The sequence below is a fragment of the Ursus americanus genome, chromosome 1, assembly GCF_024610735.1.
Source record: "Ursus americanus isolate L20-20 chromosome 1, mUrsAme1.1.p, whole genome shotgun sequence".
In the NCBI taxonomy this organism is placed as follows: Eukaryota; Metazoa; Chordata; class Mammalia; order Carnivora; family Ursidae; genus Ursus; species Ursus americanus.
In genome coordinates this window covers 83346987-83369592 of record NC_142127.1, presented here as the reverse complement: position 1 = coordinate 83369592, position 22606 = coordinate 83346987, and the positions used below count along the sequence as shown (strand labels likewise).

Below are 22606 nucleotides of genomic sequence, written 5' to 3'. Positions count from 1 at the left end.
TACAATATTAACTACTTGAAAGTAGAATATACGTCTTTTCAATTTTTGTACTCTCATGGAGGTTACAAAAATTGTATAGGATAACCATTAGACAATGGTTAGTTAATGAATGAATGAAGAATGGCTAGCTATTCCCTGTGAATACTCTAAACTACATACAGTTATTAATAAAGTAATATATAACAAAATAAGTATTCGAGTGCGCTGCACTACCGTTTGAGTTGGCTGATGATGAATGTAATGACCATGAATTGACCTTTTCTAGGGTAGCCGTTATAGAAATCTAAGATACCATTCCATTTCTAAAATATTGGTTAATTTTCAGTGGCTGGTTTCAAATGCCAGATCAGGATTGGATGCCTTCTTGCAGAGATTCTTTATGAGGTACTTCTTTTTCTGCTGCTACTTTCTAACCCCTGCACAGTGTGTATCTAGCCACAAAGCCACACATTCCTTTGACTCATAGCCTCCTGAAGCAAATACGTTAACAATAGGGGTTTTCCGTGAGACCATATATTTTCTTGCAGGGTTCATTTTAACTCATTTTGCCTGGGTAGGTGGTAATATCATTTACTGTTACTATATTAAAAACATAAAAGCATAAATAACATTAATGCAGACTTTTTCTGGTTATTGCCTCTAACTGAATGCCCTTGACATCAGGATCAGTGTAGAATATTAAAATAACATTGACATGAATATTTAATATAAGAACTTGCATATAAATCATGGTTTCAAATTTAATATATCTGATGGTAATAATTAAGTTCATTATAAAAAGTAGAAGAGATAAGGAAGAAATAAATGATAGGACAAATGATTTCTACATATGAATTATCCTATATGAGCATGAGACTAGTAAGTGAAAAATGGAAGACTTAATTAAAGTCACTACTGTATCTTGAGTAAGTCATAAAGAATACAGTCCAGCCTGCTCCTTTATCAGAGGTATATTTGAGATTTTACTTAGGTATTAAGGGATGGTTTCCCTAATTTTATTTAGTTGTTTGTTGTTACATGCCTTTAATATAATTGTCATTAATTAACAGATTATTCTTGTGAATTAGAAAGACAATAGATGTCTTCCTTTAAGGGAGGTACAGTATCTAGGAAAGTAGAATTGAGTATTAATTCCCCAAATTATACAAAATAGAAAATCATAAAATCCTAAGTGACTAAATAAGAGTTATTACCAAAATTACTAGATTCTGATCTATTTTAAGTCAAATTTATTTTCTTAAATAATTGAACATTCCTAGAAATAAGTTATCCTATGCAGAAATGAGAATAAAAATATGGGTTAGTCTTAGGCCCTTCCTGCAAAAGCTATCTAGCATTTTATTATTGGTGGATTAAGTCCAAGTGGTTGAGGGTAAGTTGTACTCATTTGATTTATGCAAAAAAAAAAAAAAAAAGGATGGTGAGTACCTATTAGAATGACACTTCATAAAGATTCTGTTAAGGGGTTATTCTTATCAGTGATAACTCCAATCAGGACACAAGGATAATGAGTACAAAATCTGCTGTGTCTACCTGGTCACCTAGACATTAATGGATCCTGAGGAGATAACATGATAGAATGTTGGCTGGGAATATAATGAGAACCAGATTCAGATCCCAGCTTGGCTACTTACTAACTTTAGGATCTTGGCAGATTGCTTATCCTTCTCAAACTCACCTCCTTATCAGTTAGATATGATAGTATCTGTTGAACAAGATTGTCCTGAGGACTACATGAGTTCATAAGTAAAATCAACAGCATTGTGCCAGGCACAATTCAACAACAAGTAGCGGTTATTCTTATGATCTGATGGAATTCTTTTCCAGGTGACTTTATTTCATGTATCTTTTTAATGGGTGACTTTAGAGGGACAATAATGTTTACTAACAACTGAAAAGCTATAGCTGAACTAAATATAGATCTTACAGATTAAATAAATCTTACAGAAATTGAGTTTCATTTATAAAGAGAAAAAATGAAATCCATAAACATTATTTGGAAGTTGATAATTATTATTCCTTTGCGCCTGGTGTTGGAATCCATAGGCTTGGATGACTGATTCTAGTTCTGGTATGTTTGTGTTTTCCTTCTCGGTAGCATATTGCAGTGTCCTCTCCAGAAGATCCATGCTGGCCCTTGCTGAGCTTATTCTTCCCTATCAGTTCTGAAATGTTCATTACAGATACCTCTGTGCTTGTTCTGTAACATTGCTAAGATTAATCAGTAGGCAGTAAAGTGTTTCTGCCCTAACTACAAGCCTTCACCAGGACCTCTTGGTCTCTATTATCTACTTTAACCCCGATTGCTATTTATCGTTATCACTGCAATCATAGCTACTGTTTGTTACAGAACAAATTTATGTAGTCCTTGATGTTCTCTTGCAACTCAATAAGCTACTTTGGCCTTCTCCTACTCTTCATGACTACTTTATGTTGAGGGGGGAGGAGATGTTTCTAGATCTCCATGGAGTTAAATAGAAAGTAATAGCTTCTAAAGTGCTGACAGAAAAAAAAGTTTGTTTTTTTGGTTGGTTTTCCTGCCTGCCTTTCCAAATTCCTGCCCCCCCCCCCCCCCCCCCGCTCCCCGCCCCAGGACTCGAAAAGATCAAAGTGACTAGTTACCCTGCAGCTAAAGTGTTTTTTCCTAGACTATTGGCTGTGCCTTTCCTAGTCAACAATCACATTCCCTATTGATATAACTGATTTAATACAATGTACTACTAACTGAATTTTTTAAAAGTCCACTAGGAATTGTGGTAAGCTCTTTGCCTATACCATATAATTTAGCTATTATATGTATATGTTAATTTCTAAATTAAAAGTATCTGCATTATTTGGGTTAGACTAATATACTACAACCAAATTAAATAAGGTTTGGTAGCAACATTAACTTCTAAAATATGTGTAAAATCAAGGCAATGATATTTAATCTCACCTTTACCTCCCAATAAATTGGTTTTGGTTGATTAAAGAATGGAACTGAGAAGGATCGGGTGTCTTTACTCAGTCCAGACAGGAAAGAATACAGTAATTGTATCAGTTTCCTGTGGCTGCTATAACCAGTTACCACAAATTTGATGACTCAAAACAACAGAAATATGTTATATCACATTTCTGGAGGCTAGACTTCTGAAATCAAGGTGTTGGTAGGTCTGCATACCCTCCAGAAGTTCTAAGGAAAAACCTGTTTCTTGCCTCCTCTAGCTTCTGCTGGCTGCCGTTCCTCCTTGTCTTATGTCTGCATCACTGTCATCTCTGCCTTCTTCATGCTGCTTTCTTCTCAGTGTATCCCTATCTAATCTCCTTCTGCTTCTCTCCTGTAAGAATACTTGTAATAGTATTAAGGCCCACCTAGATGATCTAGGATGATCTCCTCATGTCAAAACTCCTAACTTAATTGTATCTGTACAGACCCTTTTTCTAAATAAGGTAATATTCACAGGTTCCTGGAAGTGTGGACTTATTTTAGGATTCATATCAGCCTACTACAGTGATTATTTAGCAATATCTGCCATGGGCAAGGGGAGTGGGTATTGGAATAGCATGCATGCCATGTTTTGCCATCAGTGACCCAAACTCTCATTTTACAAATAAGTGTTAGGTTATGTGACTTGTCCAAGATTACTGCATCAGAAGAATCCCAGCAGGAATCACATGGTATACAAAATTGGAGTAATGGTAGAGAGTTTAGCAAAGGGGTTTTAATACAGGTGTGGGCAGGGTTGAGGAACATCAACAAGGATTGTTGAAGTATCTCAAGATTAATAATGGAACTGTGAGTCCTGAAGGAACAAGGGGAAGGTTACCCTGAACTGACAGCAACTGTAGCCTTTGGGGGTTGCAGTGAAGTGGTGGGGGACAGATACTCATTCTCTTCTCTCCTCAATATTCTGTTCTTGCTTTTCATTGGCTGACCCCAAATGAAAGCCAGGAGACAAGGTTGCCTCTTGTCATCCATTTGGTTCAGTTTCACTGGGCACATGGAGAAGTGAAGAAGGATGGAGAATGGATATGGAGGGGCAAAGAAAAATAGCAGGCCTGACCCACAAATCATTAGTGTATAGCTGAGAGCAAAGTCAAAGCTTCTTTATTACAAAATTTATTATAATTTTCAGCATGTCAAATTCAATTCAACAAATATTTATTGAGTACATGCAAGTTAAAGCTTTCCATGTGGCAACACAAAAATGCCTGGGATTTTTTGCAGGTTATAACAAAAATAGACTGGAGGTAATGAAAAAAAAAATCAACATTCTTTTTACAGTAGTGAAGAAAGTCTGAACTTAAGTAAGGGTCAGAATAAAAATACATAGAACCATATAGATTTGTACTCCATTGGGGAAAAAACAATTAATAAGACTTGGCAAAATATTTGATATGAGTAGAATGTAAAACAATGGGAAAAGATAGAATCCAAGATTTGAAAACCAAGTTAGAAAATGTTCTAAAATTTAGGAAATTATCAGTTAGCAGACAAGCTCTTATGGTTAAATTTACTTTGTGCCTTAAATTTAAGGTCCAGTAGGATATCTATGTCAAGGTGACTAGAAAGCATTTGAAATATGGGTTGATTCCTGGGATGAGGTAGGTTGGGGAGGGGGGAGTATAATAAATATAATAAAGAATCTGTTCGTTTATTAAGAAAATTTTATCACTTCCTTACTATGAGTTATACACTCTATAAAAATTTGGTAATAGACTAATGAATATGATAAAATAATATTACTACTTTCAGAGACATCATCAACAATGGCAGATATTTAACAAATAATTAATAAAAATGAAATAGGAGATACACACTTATAAAGAGCTATTTGTTCCTGCTCAGAGATGACAGCTGAAATTACAGGTGTGGAAAAGAAAGCTTAGAATATGGGTACAGCATAATTTTTATGTTTGGGATATTTTGGACAGATATTTTACACAAGCATTTTGGATATGATTACAATGAATTTTGTTTTCTATCCTATTAATAGCAATGCTACTTACAGAGCTTCGAATTAAATCGAATTATGAAAAACCACACAATTTTACAGTGAACTCCATATATTTTTTGATAACTCTGTCAACTCTCTTAAAATCGTAAAATATATGGATGCGAGAGATTACAGATGAAAGCAAAGAGTGTTAGGGACAAAGCCATGGTAGCATTTCCACATTGAGGGTATGGAAGGAAAAAGCAAAAAGCAGGATCAATAATTGTAATGAGAGTTCTCAGAGAGACTAAAGATTTAGGATAGAATAAAATATTAACATCAGCCACAGAGGGATTTTCAAAAAGTAGCATGGTCAGTGAGATAAAACAGTGCAGAAACTCAGGTAAATGTAAAAATGAGAGAATAAACATGTTGACTGGTAAAAAGGAGGCCATTGGTGCTTTTTCAAGAGTGATTTGAATAGTAAGAATGCAGCAAGTTGCAAAAAACTAGAGCCATAGGAAGTGAAAGACTATGAAATGAAGAAATAGCCGAAGTGGAAATAGCAAATATTACCAAAGTAAAGAAATGGCAAAATTTAGGGAACTTTCACTTTTGGAATATGGGATATCTAAATATACTGACTTGTAGTTACAGTGAAGGTACCAACATAGAGTAAAGCTGAAGTTGTATTAGAGATAAACAATGGCAAATCATTCACGGGAACAAAATGGGATGATGTCAGGAGTGCATTAAACAGTAAATATTGTGAAAGGTAGAAAGTTGTTTTTGTTATTTGTGTGGTTTTTTTTTTTCTGCTCAGAGATACACATCATAATAAATGTAATAGAGTCAATAAGAAATTTAAAAAGATAACAAAGGGCTATTTTAGGAGAATCAAATCAGGAGATTTAGGACAAATCTCCCTGAATTGATTCCTTTCCCAAATAACATTTGAAAGTTTGAGGAGAATTAAATGGTGGGAGTTGCCTCTGGCCAAGGAGTGACACAATGGGAATATCAAGGGGAAAAAATTATATGATGATGGTAAATGCTTTATTGTAATAGTTAACGCTGGAGTTCAGTCTGAGAGAGGAATAAATGAAGCATAATAGAAAGCAGGCATTTAAAAAATTATGAATGAATCCAGTGTTCTTCCCACTACTGCAAAACCTTTCATGATCTGGCCTCTACTTACATTTCCAATCTCATCTCATTGCCATCACGGCTCTTGCTAAATTCCAGACACTTGAGTCTACACAGAGCTTCCCAAATTGACCCAGCTCTTACACTCTTTCCTTACATTTGTCTGTCTGCCTTCTCGTAATTCAGATCTCAGGACACATTTCCTGACTACCTTTATTTAAAGTAGCTCTCCAACCACCATTTCATTATCTATCACAATATTCTATTTATTTTGTCTATAACTTTTAATATGACTTATAATTACTTATATGTCTGTTTTATATTTGATTTTCCTGTATATTTGTTGCCTCTCCCAGTAGAGTGAAAGCTTCATAACGATAGAGATGGTATAGTAGACCCAGCTTCAGTAACAGTGGCAAGCACATAGCAGATCCTCAGTAAATATTTTTAAGTGAGGAAATGTATAACAAAAGGGTAGGAAAATATAAAGCTGAAGGGAAATTCAGTGTAACTAGGGGCAGGGGAAGGTAAAAAACACAGCCAGAAAGTAGGAATCGACCTAGTATGGAATGACTCATGAAGTCATGAAGTTCATTGTGTAGCACTGTTAGCAGAATCTAATCTGAGATGCAGCTTCTCAGTGGGTGAATGGTGGAGAATGGGGCTGGAACACTTTTGACACTAAAAGTTAGAAGGATCCTAATCTTGATTGTTCGTGTTCACCCAAAAGATGCCCAGAGATTAGAAAAGAATGCTGAGCCCAGCCAGCAATGTGGACAGACTTAAATTTAATGGCATATCAATTCAGTCTGTCTAGTTGCTGTTCACCTACTCACACAAGTAAATTATTATTTATTCTTGATGCGAGGAAACAGATGCAGATTTCATTTATTTTATTATCTAGATACCATCTGCAGCAAAACATGTTTGTAAAACATTATTATGGGCCAATAATTTTATTCCATCTTTCATCACTGCTGTCAGCATTATCTCCTTTGTTTTCTTCATCCCATCACCCTCACTATCCTTAAGAGAGGCACTTGTGCCAAGCATTCGCAAATCTGCTGACTGTTGCATTAAGCACAGTTTTATGTCTGCATTAATTGTCTATCTTTTCTTTTCCTCTATCCCTCTTTTTATCTTCCTTATCCCTGATGCAATGAGATTTTACCCATTTTCAGCTGGAGGGTATTGAAGTAATGGTCCATAGACATAATGAAATAGTGAAAGCTTGGCTGAAGTTAACATTTTTAAAAAACAGAAAAGCCCGTAAGTTTTCACTGGCCATATGTTTTTTTTTTTTTTCCTTTTTCTTTTTGTGAAACCGCTAACCAACGTGAGTGAGAAAACAAGTTTAAGTGGCAAGGTATAAACATCTGAAGGCTGGGCAAAATGATACCTTAATGTGACAAATGGTATTGCTTACTTTTATTATTGTACAGAAATGTCTTCCCTTCAGACACAAATAGAGATACAAACAGCATAGGCAAGAGAATAATGGCACACATGCTTCAGAGCTTTTTGTCTATTCCCTGGTCTTCCCTTGATAGTTTAAAAAAAAAAGTCCTTATTCAAACCAGACTTCATTATAAAGAAAAATGTTCTTGCTTTAGAGTTTTCAGTGTAGCACCTGTTACATCCTTCCCCTCTGTCCAATGAGAAAACTCTTTAATTCACCTACAAGAAAAAATTTTATAAAGTAAAGGGGAAAACAAAGACAGAAACTAATTTTATTTCTGAAAAAATAGATAATGCACCTGTCAACTTGTATTTATTCCAGTGGCCTTTGGTGACATTTTCTAGTGACAGCAGCAAAGATTCCAAAATTGCTTCCACAGGCCCCACACAGAGATAGGTAACAGGGGACATTATTAACTTCAACACAGAGCAATTTATTGAAATCCAACACTCCATTATTAAAATATTGGAATTTTTTTCCCTTTCCATCCCACTCATCACTCTAAATGAATCCACGTTCTCTTTTCTTTATCTCTTTCCCTATCCCCCAAAAAAGCCATCTGCTATTTCCTTTATGAAAAAAATAAAACCTACAATTAGTGTCTTGTTCATCTTTTCTTTCTCAAAAAAAAGAGAACTATTATGCAAATACTCTGCAATTTGGTTTCAAATACTCTTTGTAGTGTGATGAGCAATTTTCCTTAATACAACCCCAGCTTTTTTGCCAGGACTTACTAATAGATTTTTAAAAGAGAACTTTCATGTGACTTTTTTACACTCTTCTGATGTAAACTTTTCACATGCATATTCAGAATGGAATTATCATTACTCCTTGAGTTGTAAAAGAAAAAAAAAATTGTTTATGTATTTCATCCTGAAAAAGAAGCCTGAAATAACCTCTAAATCTTTCTTTTACCTTAAATTTCATCATTTTCTTTCTCAAGAAATGGCCTGCACCATATAATGCTTTCAGGAAATCAGAGAAATATGTTTTCTTTGGCTTTTTCTGAAAGCGTATTGTAAGTAATGGCAGTTTACCTGTTAGTGCAAATTTGGTGTTTGATTTTAGTTGCTTCTCAGGAAATAAAGTATAATTTGACCCAATTCTTCAGGTACGACTAATGTCAGGTGTTTGGAGCTGTCTTCTTGTTAACAAGATAAGCATCTACAGTGCGAAGTGCTGATGGAACTGAAATTTATAAAGTATAGTATCATAAGAAGTAGAAACTGCACTAAGAATCAGAAATCCTCAATCTTAAGTCTAATCCTTCTACTTATCAAATATAACCTGGGCAGTAAGCCCACCCAGCTTTGGTTTTCTCCTTTTACAGCTGAGAATTACTATGTGCTTTGACTGCTTCTAGTGTTATAATGGGGATCAAACCACAATTGTAAGTGACTATTTTTGCAATGGATTATAGATACATCTTATGACAACATTCCAGAGGTCCTCCATTTTCATATTTCCTACAGTAGCTTAATCTGAGGAGCTTGCTACAAATGCAAATTCCTGATCTACTTCTGGCCCCGATTATCTGGGAGTGAGGCCGGGATAGCTACTTACAAATGACAAACCTAAGGTGACTCTTTGCTCATAAAAGACTGAACGCCACCAGAAGAGAAATAGAGAAAATGTAATCAGTATCAATTTAACTTAATTAGATAATATCTAATTTGGAACTTAATTAAATTAGATATTTAATTTGATTACATGTTTTGCTTATTTGTTGGTGTATATGTGTATATATGTGTGCACATCATAATTCAGTGAAGGAACCCTCTGGTTTATACTTTCAATATTAATGTTAATAATTAATTAATTGATAACAATACAGTATTACTTGGCTAATATTCTTCTACGCACTCTCCTAATAACTACATTGGTTTGCTTTATTTCAAATGTTTACTAAAATATACAGTAAGTAAAACCGAAAAGTTTCTACCTTTTGGATCCAGATGGGGCCATATTCATAGTAATAACTCAAATTTCTGGCTTTGCTGATTATGCAGAAACTCCAACCTCTAAAGAAGTCTCCCATAAAGTTTGGACACTCACTGGGTGCCTCATGTGTACCTATAAACCAATGTCCCAGTCACAGTCTTCCTGTGATATTTGCAGTGTCCTTCCTTACCGGCCTGGCCCCCACGTGGAGCATCTCTTCTCTCTGAGCCAGAGAGGTCGTCCCCCTGGCACCGGTGGCTGGTGCCACTGTTGACTGGTACCACCTGAGGATGCCAGTGTCCTTGCTAGAGGTGATGCCCCTCAGCGCTCCCTGGGCTGCTAGTCCTCAGGTGTTGCTGTGGTGGGGGGCTCAGCAAGCAAGTGTAGAAACTGGTGTTCTCCCCTGTTCTATTACTCTGGCTCCCTGGGGCCACTGAGGAAGGGGGAATTGCAACATATATTTGGAAGCCATGTGGAACAGCAATTTCAGCTTCTGCCCACAAAGGCTCAAAAACAGTCTTTTGAGTTGAGCTGACACCATTTCACCAGCTTATTGTTTCTGTTTGGCCTTATATGTCTTCTTTCTCAAAGACACTTGCTTATTCTGCGCCACTCCTCCTTACTCAAAAAAGTAAAAGGTTATACCTCATCTAAGACCCTGGCTGGATCCAGTAAATCCACATACTCCATCAGGCATACACCATAACTGTCAATAATCTTTAGATTCAGCTGAAATCAACACCACTAAAATAGTAGTGGAGATTAAAAGTTAATAATGTCCTCTCGAATAGCTCTAGGGTAATAATAATAAAAGTCAAATACTTCTACAAGGCAAATAGTAAAAGACAGAAGTCTAGAGTGACTCTCCACTCCCTTTCCTGCCTGTGTTCCACTGCCCAAAGTAATCATTTTCAGTATCTCAGCAATTTATATTTTTCACTTAACTCTGTATCTAAATATAATGCTTACACTGTCAACTCTGGATTTTTCCATTTTATACATTATATACTAACTTGTCACTATGAACAACAGAAATGTACCTTTCACTTTCTTCCCATCACCCCCTTGCAGAAGTATAGTATACTTCCCTTCCCTTCATTTTCCAGTAGAGTCATATGGTGTTTGCTTATATCAGCATTTCATATTTATGTCCTTATGCTTACGTAACTCTTCCCAGACATACTCTATAGTAAATACATGATTTTCTTTTCTTGTGCGTGTCTTGCACTTTACATCAAATCAATGTCTTCATTTTACTTTTGCTTAAGTTTCTGTGCATCAATCCTAATTTGACCTTCAGCTTCTGCTAAATATACATACTCTTAATGTATTTTAAACTCATTAGGTATTCTGTCTTCTCCATCTTCTGGGATTACCTTTTCCAGATCCATATGTCCCACTCCATTCTGGACTGACTGCTATCTTGGTCTCCTGTACAGCTTTTATTCTGGAATATCCCTTCACTGTCATTTTTTGTTTCCTCAATTAAATGTACTCTTTTTTTTTTTAAAGATTTATTTATTTATTTATTTGACAGGATAGAGACAGCCAGCGAGAGAGGGAACACAAGCAGGGGGAGTGGGAGAGGAAGAAGCAGGCTCATAGCAGAGGAGCCTGATGTGGGGCTCGATCCCATAACGCCGGGATCACGCCCTGAGCCGAAGGCAGACGCTTAACCGCTATGCCACCCAGGCGCCCCTAAATGTACTCTTTTAACCGCCCTCTCTTGTTTAATGAACACATCTAACAGAGAAAGGAAGTATGTGAGATAAATTTATGGGTTTTTTAAGATTTATTTATTTGAGAGAGAGAGACAGAGGGAGAGTATGAATGGGGGAGGGGCAGAGGAAGAGAATCTCAAGCAGACTCCCTGCTGAGCACAGAGCCCAATGCCAGGCTTGATCTCATGCCCCTATGATCATGACCTGAGCCAAAACCAGTAGTCCAACACTCAGCTGAATAAGCCACCCAGGCGCCCCCTGAGATAAGTGTTTAAGAGCAGACACGCCTGAATATCCACTCAATTGAAATTTTGCTGGATTTGGAATTTAAGGTTTAAACAACTTAAACTTCAGAATTTTGAAGTCACAGCTCCATTTGGGAGAAGAAACTAGAAGGTGGCCCTAATTTCCCCCACATATAAATTTACATAATCCTACTATTTTCACCAGAGTACTTCCCTTTCCATTTTGCCTAATGCCCATAGTCCACAATCCTTTTGATGAAAGGGAGGAGATCTGTAGTCTTAGGTCCCTCCTAAATACACTTTGAAACAATCCTGCTAAAGTCAGTTTCTCCCTCCTGCTCCATTTGCAGAGATTTGTGGTGCTAACACTACTTGAGCCTTTGGTGGCTTACGCATGTGGTGTCAATTGGACTTCTCAGTTTCCCTACCTGCTACATCAGGCTTCAGATGTCATACATACACTGAATTAGTTACGACTAGTAAGCCACTTCCTACTCTTATTATTCTATCTTTATTGCCTCCTCTCTATGACTGTCGGTGTGTGCCCCTTCATTAATTCCTTTGTTGCTAGTATAATGGAATTGAGAGGAAATGGAAGTAAATTTGTTGGTTCAATCTGCCATGCCATCTTAAACAAAAGGTCAGCAGAGCTTTCTGTCCTCTATTTTTTGTTTTGAAAAATTTCAAAGTTACAGAAAATATTCAAGAATGCTACAATAACATTCTCATGGCTTCGGTGTAGATAAACTGACTGATAATAAATTGCCGTATATGTGCCACCCCCTGTGTGTGTGTGTGTGCGCATGCATGTATGTGTGTGCGCATGCATGTATGTGTGTGCATGCATGTATGTGTGTGTGCGCATGCATGTATGTGTGTGCGCATGCATGTATGTGTGTGTGTGTAAGGTCCTATCTGTTTCAAATTGTAGTAGATAACTTAAAATAACTTTTAATTGGAGGCCAACTTTAAGATGCACTGAATAACTATCATATGTCCAATTTTATCTTCATTTAACCAAAGTGACATGATTATGATAAAGAAATTAGAGCTGTTTTGTCATTTTATGAAATGATAAAGTTGGAGTAGACAATTTTTTATAGTCTTAGCTCTCAAATTTTATGGTTCGATGAATAATACATCACTTATAATTTTGGAAATGAGATGAATTTGAGTAAAGACAAAGTTATGGAACAAAATGTCGTACTAAAAGGTTTATTTTTCTACATAAATCCACAATGGCATATTGCTTATAATTGTTTAAGCTTTGATATTTATAATTTATAAATTACACCTGTATGCTCTCTAAATCCACACTAATAATGGATGACTTAACGTTGGGTCACCTTATACTACATGAAAATAACTGCATTTGTATAGATTATTGTATTCTAGAACTAAAGATCAAAAGTTTAAAATCCACAGTATAAGCTAGGATTTAATATCAACTAACTTAGCAGTAAATAAAATCAAATATTGTCCATGTTACAAAAGAGAAAACACTAATATTAATTTTATATGCATTCAATTCTATAACATTTTCCATTTTAACAAAAGTATAGTCTTTATTTTTCACCTAATTTTACTTGCATTAAATCACTTTAAGACTATAATAGCTGTATTAATGTCTTTTCATTTTTAATTGATTCCATTGAATGAGAGTGCATTTTCAAAATTATGATCAGCACCATTAATATAGTGCTATAAAGAAATTTGAGTTGAAATGATGGTGTTATTTATTAATTTTTTTATAGGAAGCTTTGATCATGGCAAGTATGGATCATCCACACTTAGTCCGGTTATTGGGTGTGTGTCTGAGCCCAACCATTCAGCTGGTTACACAGCTTATGCCCCATGGCTGCCTGTTGGATTATGTCCACGAACACAAGGACAACATTGGATCCCAGCTGCTGCTTAACTGGTGTGTCCAGATAGCTAAGGTAAGTGCCTATTACTTCCCATGGAAAGAACTCTCCTAGCTTTCTTTCTCCTATTCTAGGATAGTGTGGATATTGAAAACATATCAAGTCTTTTAATATATTTGAATAAATTAAATTACTTTTGCTATATTGAAAGACATAGGGAAGTATTTGCATTCAAAGCACAGATCAAACACGTTACCCATCTTTGGATTATTTTACTGCTAATTGTGTTATATTGACCAGATGCCAAAATAAATAGCTTACTGATCGGGAGAAAAAAAAATGGTATATGAAATTTGTTTGGCTTCTGGGGTTTTTTTTAAATATAATTTAAATCACAAACAAAATCCAAGAAAGCAAAGATTGAATTCTGAATTGTTCTAATTTTAGTCGATTTTATTAAGATAGTATTACATTCAGTTCTCAGTATTACAGATGACCAAGTTCGAAATATTTTCCTAGACATTTTGATAATTCTCAAATAGTCTTTAATGGTTGGGGTTTTTTGATTGGTACAAGTCATGGCATGTAACATACATAAGGGAAGTGGCATGGATCTCAGAACCTGGGATGATGGGGACGTGGCTGTGTGGTGAGCTAGAGAACACCTACTGTCTTCTATAGGACTGTGCTTTTTTTCCCACCAGAGTTATGTGCTCTTACAGTTTTTCGGAGGGGTTAGAATTCTGGATTTTTTTTTTATGTGACTCCTCCAAATTTAAATCTTGGCTCAAACTTTTGAATTGTTCTGGATACCAAAAAAGCATGTATGTCCTGCAGTCAACCAGTGTGAAACTTCTGGTGTACATTTTTTATATTCAAAGAACCCATTTATGATTATCTATACCTAGAATATTTCTTGAAAATTTTCTCCTAGATAAATAGATCTGAGACGAGTTTTAATTCTCTATTTCAATTTTTATTTACATCAAAATTCGACCTAATATTTGGTTAATTCTACAGATGTGTTCATCTTTGCATTTGTATAAATGTCAAAATGTTAATTTAGTAATTCTAGTCTGTTTCTTTTTAAGAATGAATGAAAATTCATTTCTCAAAATAGAAATTTGAGGTAATTCTTGAAATGTAAACCCAAAAAAGTATCTGAGGGAAAAGCCCAGTTTAGTTTTATATAACATAAATCTCATTATAGTTTCCTTATGGAACATTTTTATAATTTTGCAACAATTACATAGCAAACTCACAGCTTAGAGGATTTTTTTATGGTAATGAAGCTTGGAATACAACTCTTCAAAAACTGATTTACATATCTAAACTTCTATGAAATATAAGGTGAGATAAACAGGCAATAGAAATTTTCAAATCATCCTAGTACTATAGATGAAAACAAAGCTAAGTTTAAAATTCCTTTGCTGTTCTCTATGTTTCCTGCAGTGTTCTTCACAATTTAGGTTTTGTCCTTAGGGATTCATGACATTAATATATCATTTATGCAAGACTGTACACTCTAATAATAGAAACTACTTTGAGTTCCCGGAATAATCACACTGTTTTAAACCATTTTGTCTTTGTGAATGCCAGCCTTTCCGCTTTGAAATCTTTCCTCATAGGTTCTTGATCACATAACATGATCTTTTCCATCCATCAATGCTGATTGGGCCTCCTCCCCTTACAGAACCTTCCCTACTCAACCTTTTTCTCAAAACAGAAGCAACTTCTTCTGCTTCTTTGTTGGTTTTGGTCATTGGTATCTTGAACACATTTTTATTATTTAAATGTTATACAATGTGTTTATATAACTATCTGACTGTATGGTAAGTTTATTTAGACATTAACCTTTTAATAAACATCTGTAGACACCTTCCATGTGTCAGGTACTTTGATGCCTGAAGTGTTTAGGGGCAAATGACATGGACATGGACCTGGTTGTCTTTATATATCTTAACTGCATGAACAGTCAACAGGTAAAACAATTCAGTATAAGATTATACTTAATACTCTGGTTCAGATTTTGAAGAAAAATAATTATAGGAGAGACCTAAGGCAGACACTATTGAATCCTGGGAGAGAAAACTTTGCTTACGGGAGGAAAATTTAGGCAGAGGAAAGGTTCCACAATAACCTTATGGATATGGTGACTGTGTAATTTATCATCCAACTGGGACAATTTTAGGAGTGAATGAAGGCTCTATCACTAGTTCCACCAAGACAGCAGGCACACAAATGTCCTAACAGAACAAGATGTGTGGCAAGCCTGTGTGGCATGAAAAGTTTGGATTTTATTACAAATACAGTAGGTATTGAAGTATTTTATGTTCTAATGAGGTCATGCCAGTTTATGTATGGAGATGAGATCAAGGCAATCCAAGAATGGAAATAAAGAGACCAGTCAGAAGTCTGGGGGTAATGAAAATAAGGAGAAGTAAATAGAATTGAGATATATTTTTGAGATAAATAAAAGCATTTGAATATTGATCAGTTGTGGAGGAGTATGGTGGTGTTTTTTCTGAGCTGGTGAAGACTGGGGGATTGAACATAGTTGTAGAAAAAAATTTGAGAGTTCATTCCAGACATAGCAAATTGCAAAGGTTATCGAACATGACACTGGAGCTTTCAATTAGGTAGTTGAATTTGGTTGGGATTCTCAATGCAGACTGAAGAGTTATAGGTATTTAAATATATGGGAAAATTTGTGATTACCTAGGTACTGACGCAGTCTGATTCATATTTCTTCCTAGCACCGAAAATTGGCATAGTAGCCATTCAATAAACATCTAATAAATATTTTAACTCATAAAGAAAATGAAAAAGTCTATACATAAGGAGGGAACCCATTCTTCATCTTTTTTCCTACTTTGGGGGTAGAATTGTGTAGTGGAAACAGCATTAAGATCAGAAGGACCTACATTAGTATGTTGGTGACCACTTTTAGGTTTTGTGAGTTTAAGTAAGTTAATCAGCCTTTTTGACTTTTGTTTCTCAGTGTATTAAGAGTTCATAATCACTACTTTCTTTTTCTTACTTACAAAATGAGTATAATGGTATCTACCTCTGGTAGGGTGAAACTCCCCGCCCCCAAAGTTTTTAAGTCCTATCCCCAGCATCTGTGAAGAAGTTACTATACATGATAAAAGGGAATGTGTGAATGTTACTAAATTAAGGATTTTGAGATGAGATTATCCTGGATCATCCAGATGGGCCCGGTGTAATCGAAGAATCCTTATAAGTGGGAGTAAGTGAAGATAAAAAGACGGGAGCAGATCTGGAGTGATGTGCTTTGAAAATAGAGAAAGGGGCCACAAGCCAGAAAATAGAGTCTACCTCTAGAATGAAATAGCTTCTCCCTACAGTGTCCAGGCCTGCTACATCCTGATTTTATTTCAGTTTATAAGCCAATTCGAGACTTCTGACATCCACAGCTGTAAGAAAATAAATTTGTATTGTATTATGCCATTAAATTTGTGGTAATTAGATACAGCAATAAAAAACTAATATACTTCCTCATAGTGGTTTGCAAAGATTAAATAAAACAGCCCAATGCAAGTTCTCTGGCTCAGCTCCTAGAACATGGAGTGTTTAAAAACAATCTCCTTTATCAGCTATAGGTTGAAAGCCTCAAAACGGAGAATTATTTTTTAAATGTCTGTAAAATATGAGTAAGATGGTCTTAGTAAACACAAGTACTTTACAAATCACTATTCTAATAACTTAGAAGCTTTTTCTTTATTTTCAATTCTCACCAAGAAAGGCTCATGAAAGTAAGCATCATAATTGCTCCAAGACCCACTTTGCTTTTGGCTGCATCCTTTCTTTCACAGATAAAGCTGGAAGAATTGGGGAGGATACTATAAAATGATTGATGTATATTTGTATTATAACATTCCTGTGGAAAATACAACAGTAGGTAGGAAAATAATAATTATAGCTAAAATCAAGCAGCTCTTATTCTGTGCAGACCATTACTCTGTATATTTTATTCATTAATTAATTTGTCTCATCACAAACCTATGAGGTAAGTATCATTATTATTTTCATTTCACAGATAAAAGCATAAAGAATGTAAGTTACTTGGTTAAATTCACAAAGCTAGTAAATAAGTAGTAGAAACACTAATCTATGTTTTCATATATAAGGAAAAAATATTTTTTAAAAAAATTTCACCCATATTCCCAGTTTTCTTTCCATTCTTCCATTGGTACATCATGCTATAAAATTTTATGACATAGAAAACAAAAATTTAAACGCCAAAATTGTTTTCTTCTTATAGGCAGCCAAATTCACTCTCCATATACTATATTTGGAACTTAATTTAATTTGGTAAGAGAGCAGAATATACTATTATTTAATGTTCATGTAATACAATATGCCTTCCTGGGGCTTTATGAATCCAGGATAGAAGATAATGATGTGAATTCCTTCTTTCGTAGTTGTTGCTAACGAGTTGGGAAAGCAGTTTTTAAGATAACTTAGCAGATTCTAAAAAGTGTATGCGAGTTTAAAGTGAAGAAACTTCATGGTGAATAGCACCAATAATGACTGAGTATGGGTAGATAAAGCACGTCTTACATACCTGGCATCTGCTTGGTGCTTTATGTGTATTGTGTTAGTTAGTCTCTACGGAAACTCCAGAAGGTATGACCCATTATACTCTCAGTTTATAAATGAGGAAAATAGGGGAAGTTAAGTCCTAAGGGACAAAGCGGTAGGTTAAGATAACTGGATTCTAACCAGGGCTGATGTACCATCCTCTCCAAACACATACAGGTCACTGCAGCTGAAAGCCCCTTGCTTTCTTCAACAGCACTTCTGAGTATGAGGAGTGGTGAGGAGCATGATGTCTGTAGTTGTGTCTCATCATTAATCCCATAAAAGAAAAGATTTTATCATGAATAATACTTTCCATTGTCTTCATGAGAACTTTTTATTGCCTTCATCAGCATCTATGTCACATTTTCAGGAGAAGTACTAGATATCCATTCAATTTTGAAGGATTTTTTTGAACTAAGTTTTACTTGTAAAATATGATAAAGCAAGCTCAAAACTGTTCTGTGAACAATTATGCAGTATAAATACTGATCACAAGTGACACTATAAATTAGGAATTTAAAATGTGTAGTTAGGCACTAGTTTGTGTTAAGCATGCAGCCTCTACAACCAGTCTGAATGGGTTCTAATCCCAGATCCACCCTTTCTCAGCTGTGTGTCCTTAGAAAAGTTAGTTAATCTCTTGAGTCCTCTGAAATGGGGATAATAATAGTACTTATTTCATGGAGTAATTATGAGAATAAGGTAATATTTGTAATATGCTAAAAACAATGCTTAGCATAGAGTAAGAATGTACCTTATGTGTTATTTTGGGTATATCTGAGATGAAAGCAATAGGCAAAGGCACTTACAGTCATCATTAGAACACCCTAATAATGTCACTTAAAAATACTCAATTCTTAAATCTCAGCTGTGAAAGACATAGCATTTGTTCTTAGACCATGCTAGGGATAGGAGGGGATAATCTCATGTTTAATATTCAATATTTCTGATCTTTGGAAAAGAGGACATGAGTCTCCCATCCTCACGTGTTTTTCTGCACAGGTTCCTAAGATGCTGTCCTATGTTTGCTATTATCATGGCCTTTAATTTTCATGTTAGAAAATTAGATTATTGGTAATATTGAAAACATGTGAAATGACCAGTGAACTGGCAAAGAGCTGAGGTCTGGGGTAATGCTTTGAATTAGATAGTCCATTACTGAAAAGGAACAAAGAGAAAATTCTAACTTCTCAATCTCAAGCTAGAAAAGGTTAATATTGGTCTGACTTCCTGTTTACTGCACAAATTTTAGCTCCTGACTGCTTTCTAAGGAAAAGTTTATTCGAAACATTTTTGTCATTATTGTTACTGTATTTTTAAAGCCCGAATACTGAGTGTAGGCTACTGTTATTTTTCAAAATCTTGAAACCTTTCTCAGAGCTTTGTCAGTCTATTTCACCATAATGTCAGATTTTCTTCTGGAACTCTAATTTTTCGTTTAATTCAGATGTAGGTTTCCAAGGGCTTTCTTTTTCAGTGGTTTACCATTGAAACTAGTTAAAGAGATGATTCTAAAAACACATGCCAGTGGTCCACTGTAGACTTAAGATAATTCATTCCTGATTAAGTCAAAAATTGAACTATCCTTAAAATTTTTCTGAAAAGAAATGGATAAAAAAGTCACTCAAAATTTTAAAGAGTAAAAATTGACCTAATACCTGTAAGCAAAATAATTTAGAGTCTGCCTCTAAATAAGACTCTCAGTTGTATTTTTTACAAATAGATTGATTCCAATATTTGTGTTTTCTATGAACACTGTATTATTTAAAGATTGGTATAATTTTAGATGAATTTAATAGACTTTCTCAATTAAACTTTTTAAAAATTTCATACTCAACTTTATCCCCAAACTGCTTTTCTTGTTGTATCATATTCCTATTTGTGCAAATGAGAATTCTGTTGTGAAAACCGACTTTTTGTGGCATTGGAGAGTATTTGTGGAACTTAGTTTAATTTATCCTTGGTGGTAGAGTAGGAGTTAGTGTGAAAGGCAAAGTGAAGAGAAGAACCATTCTCAGTTCGAAAACAGTTCATAGGCCTGGGAAGAGAGCAGATTTCTGTGTTAGGAAATGAATTCCTCTTCTGTACACAGATACAAAGTGTTAAGGTTGAAATACGTTGCCTGAGCAGAATCTTCATTTTCTTTCTTTCCTCTTTTCCATTTTTCTACTCACAGTAGGTACACAGAGTGACAGGAAACTAATTTCTCATTTTATCCAGCCATTTCCTCTTTATGAATAAAATTAGATTCAAATCTGAATGTCTGATGTCAGTAAAATTCATGAACTGGGCACTGAAATTTCTGATTTGTTTGTAGTCAAGACTAAAGTCTATCTGTAGATATGACCTCAATGTACATATATACATTATATGTGCATATGGTATATATTATATACTAATATATGGAATTTGAGAGACAGAACACTACTAACATTCTAGAAAAGATAAAATTGGCACTTACTATATTTAATAATATAATAATGACTTTTAATACTGTTTAGAAGTTTGTGAAAGTCAATTGAGTGAATGGATTTGGAGGTATGTTTTGACACAGGAAAATTATTATATTTTACAAAGGTGGAATAGAAGGAACATATTGGAATTAGAAGCCATGGTGTTAGTGGCATAGCCAAACCTCATTTAGTAACAATTGCCAATTTAAAAGAAAATAAAGAGATCATTTTTTCTAGTAACATAGCCACATTTTGGAAGAAACAAGGATGACAGCTTATTCTTTTATCTTATTTATATTATGTATTTATACCTTATATCTTATATCTTATTTAACTTATTTATCATTTTTACTGCTATTATTTAATTTTAAATGCATTATATATTTTAATAAATTATCATCAGATCTTTAGAGAATTACAGTAGCATGAATCTGACTCAATGGTAAAATTGTATTCAGAATAAATACCTTCAGTGACTTTCCCAGGGTCATGCTGCAAAGTAGTCTAAGGATGAAGAATAATGAACAAGTCATTGATTATCTCATGAAGATACATTGTTCAATTCCCCCGCCCACCCCCCCTGCCCCGGCAAAGAAGCAGCCTAATAAGCAAATATTTGCAAGGTCTCTGTCAATTATTTAGATCTATGCTTTCATTAGACACTTAAATTTTTTTAAAGATTTATTCTTTTATTTGAGAGACAGAGAGCATGTGCATGTGGGCATGCGCATGAGTGGGGGGAGGGGCAGAAAGAGAAAAATAGAATCTCTAGTAGACTCCCCACTGAGCGCAGACCCTGGGCTCAATCTCATGACCCTGAGATCATGACCTGAGCCAAAATCAAGAGTTGGACGCTTAACCAACTGAGCCACCCAGGAGCCCTTAGACACTTGAGATTGAAATCACAAAGGAAAATATCTGTGGTCTTTAAGAAAGATTCATGTATTTATTCATCTAAAAAAATATCAAGTTATGATGCAGCAGGTACTATCTCAAGATCTAGGATTTCGAGAAAGAGCAACAACCTAAGTCCCTCTATCACAGTTTTTATATTCTATTGGGGAAGATAGATACAAAAACCAAGTAAACAAAAAATATTGCCTCATATGGTGACAGATGAGAGACGGTGCCATCCATTAGTATTTTAGGGCAGAATTTAGAAGGAAGTAGTACTCTGTTCCTCTTTTAGTTCTGCACTTATCATCTGTATGACTTTGGCAAATTCCTTAATATCTCTAAATCTGATTCCTCATCTATAAAATAAGCAACAGCCTTCATTCATCCAGCTGTTGTGATGGTTAAATGAGATCATACATTGGCTTTGCACATTTGCTACCAAAGCTTTAGTGCTTAGTATGTTATTATAACATTAAGTAAAATTATAATACATTATATAATATTTATTAGCATCAAAACAACTTGGGCATGACTTCTACAGAAAGGCAGCATATGTAACAGAAAGAATATCAACCATAGAGAAATACAATCTGGGTATAAATTCTGAATCATAGTTGTGAGAACTTTGAGATCCATTTTCCCATTTTGCTAAATGAGAATACTTGTGCTTATATAAAATGAAGCAAAACTTTGTTTATCAAATTTGAATTAATAAATAGGAGCAATTGATATTAATCTGAAAAATCAGAAGTTTCTCCAGAACAGAAATATATATATATTTCTTTATTCATTTGTACTCATTTATTATTGTACTCATGAATATAGCAAATTTCCTTTGAGACCCTACTATGATTATAATGGTGAGGGAAAACGGATTTTGGAATTAGAAATCTCTAGCTTTGAATCCCAACTACCAGTCATTAGCTGTAAAATTTTTGGCAAGTTATTTAAACTCTCTTAACTTCCTTATCTAAACATCAGGATAACAATATTTAGCTCATAGAGTTATTATAAGAAATAAAATAATAAAGTGTGTTAGTATATTAATATATTGCCTAACCCATAGTATTGCTCAATAAATATTGGCATTGGGGTTTTGGGATGGGTTTTTTATGTTTGTTTGTTTTTTGGTTTTTGTTTTGTTTTTTAAATCACACAGAGCAGTGTTCTCAAGGCCAGCCATTTCAGAAGAAGATTGCTATACCTTTGTACAGTTGTAGAGTTCACTTGAAATTTTTTTCCAGGACAAAATACAAATCTGCCTTGGAGAAGTTTTTCCATCATTAACCCCATGTTAAATGAAAATGAATTTTATCTGAGATAACAGATTAGAGGAACATTACGTTAATTTTTTTCTA

General features: G+C 34.8%; 1 protein-coding gene across 2 annotated transcripts in view; it reads left to right on the top strand.

Annotated features, from left to right (window-relative positions):
* ERBB4 (erb-b2 receptor tyrosine kinase 4) overlaps nt 1–22606 on the top strand; it is a 1083293-nt gene that overhangs the window by 910141 nt on the left and 150546 nt on the right. For both annotated transcript variants that reach the window (XM_045806650.2, XM_045806649.2), the window contains exon 20: nt 13183–13368. In XM_045806650.2, coding sequence (XP_045662606.1) covers nt 13183–13368 — 186 coding nt within the window. The remainder of the gene's footprint in view (nt 1–13182; nt 13369–22606) is intronic.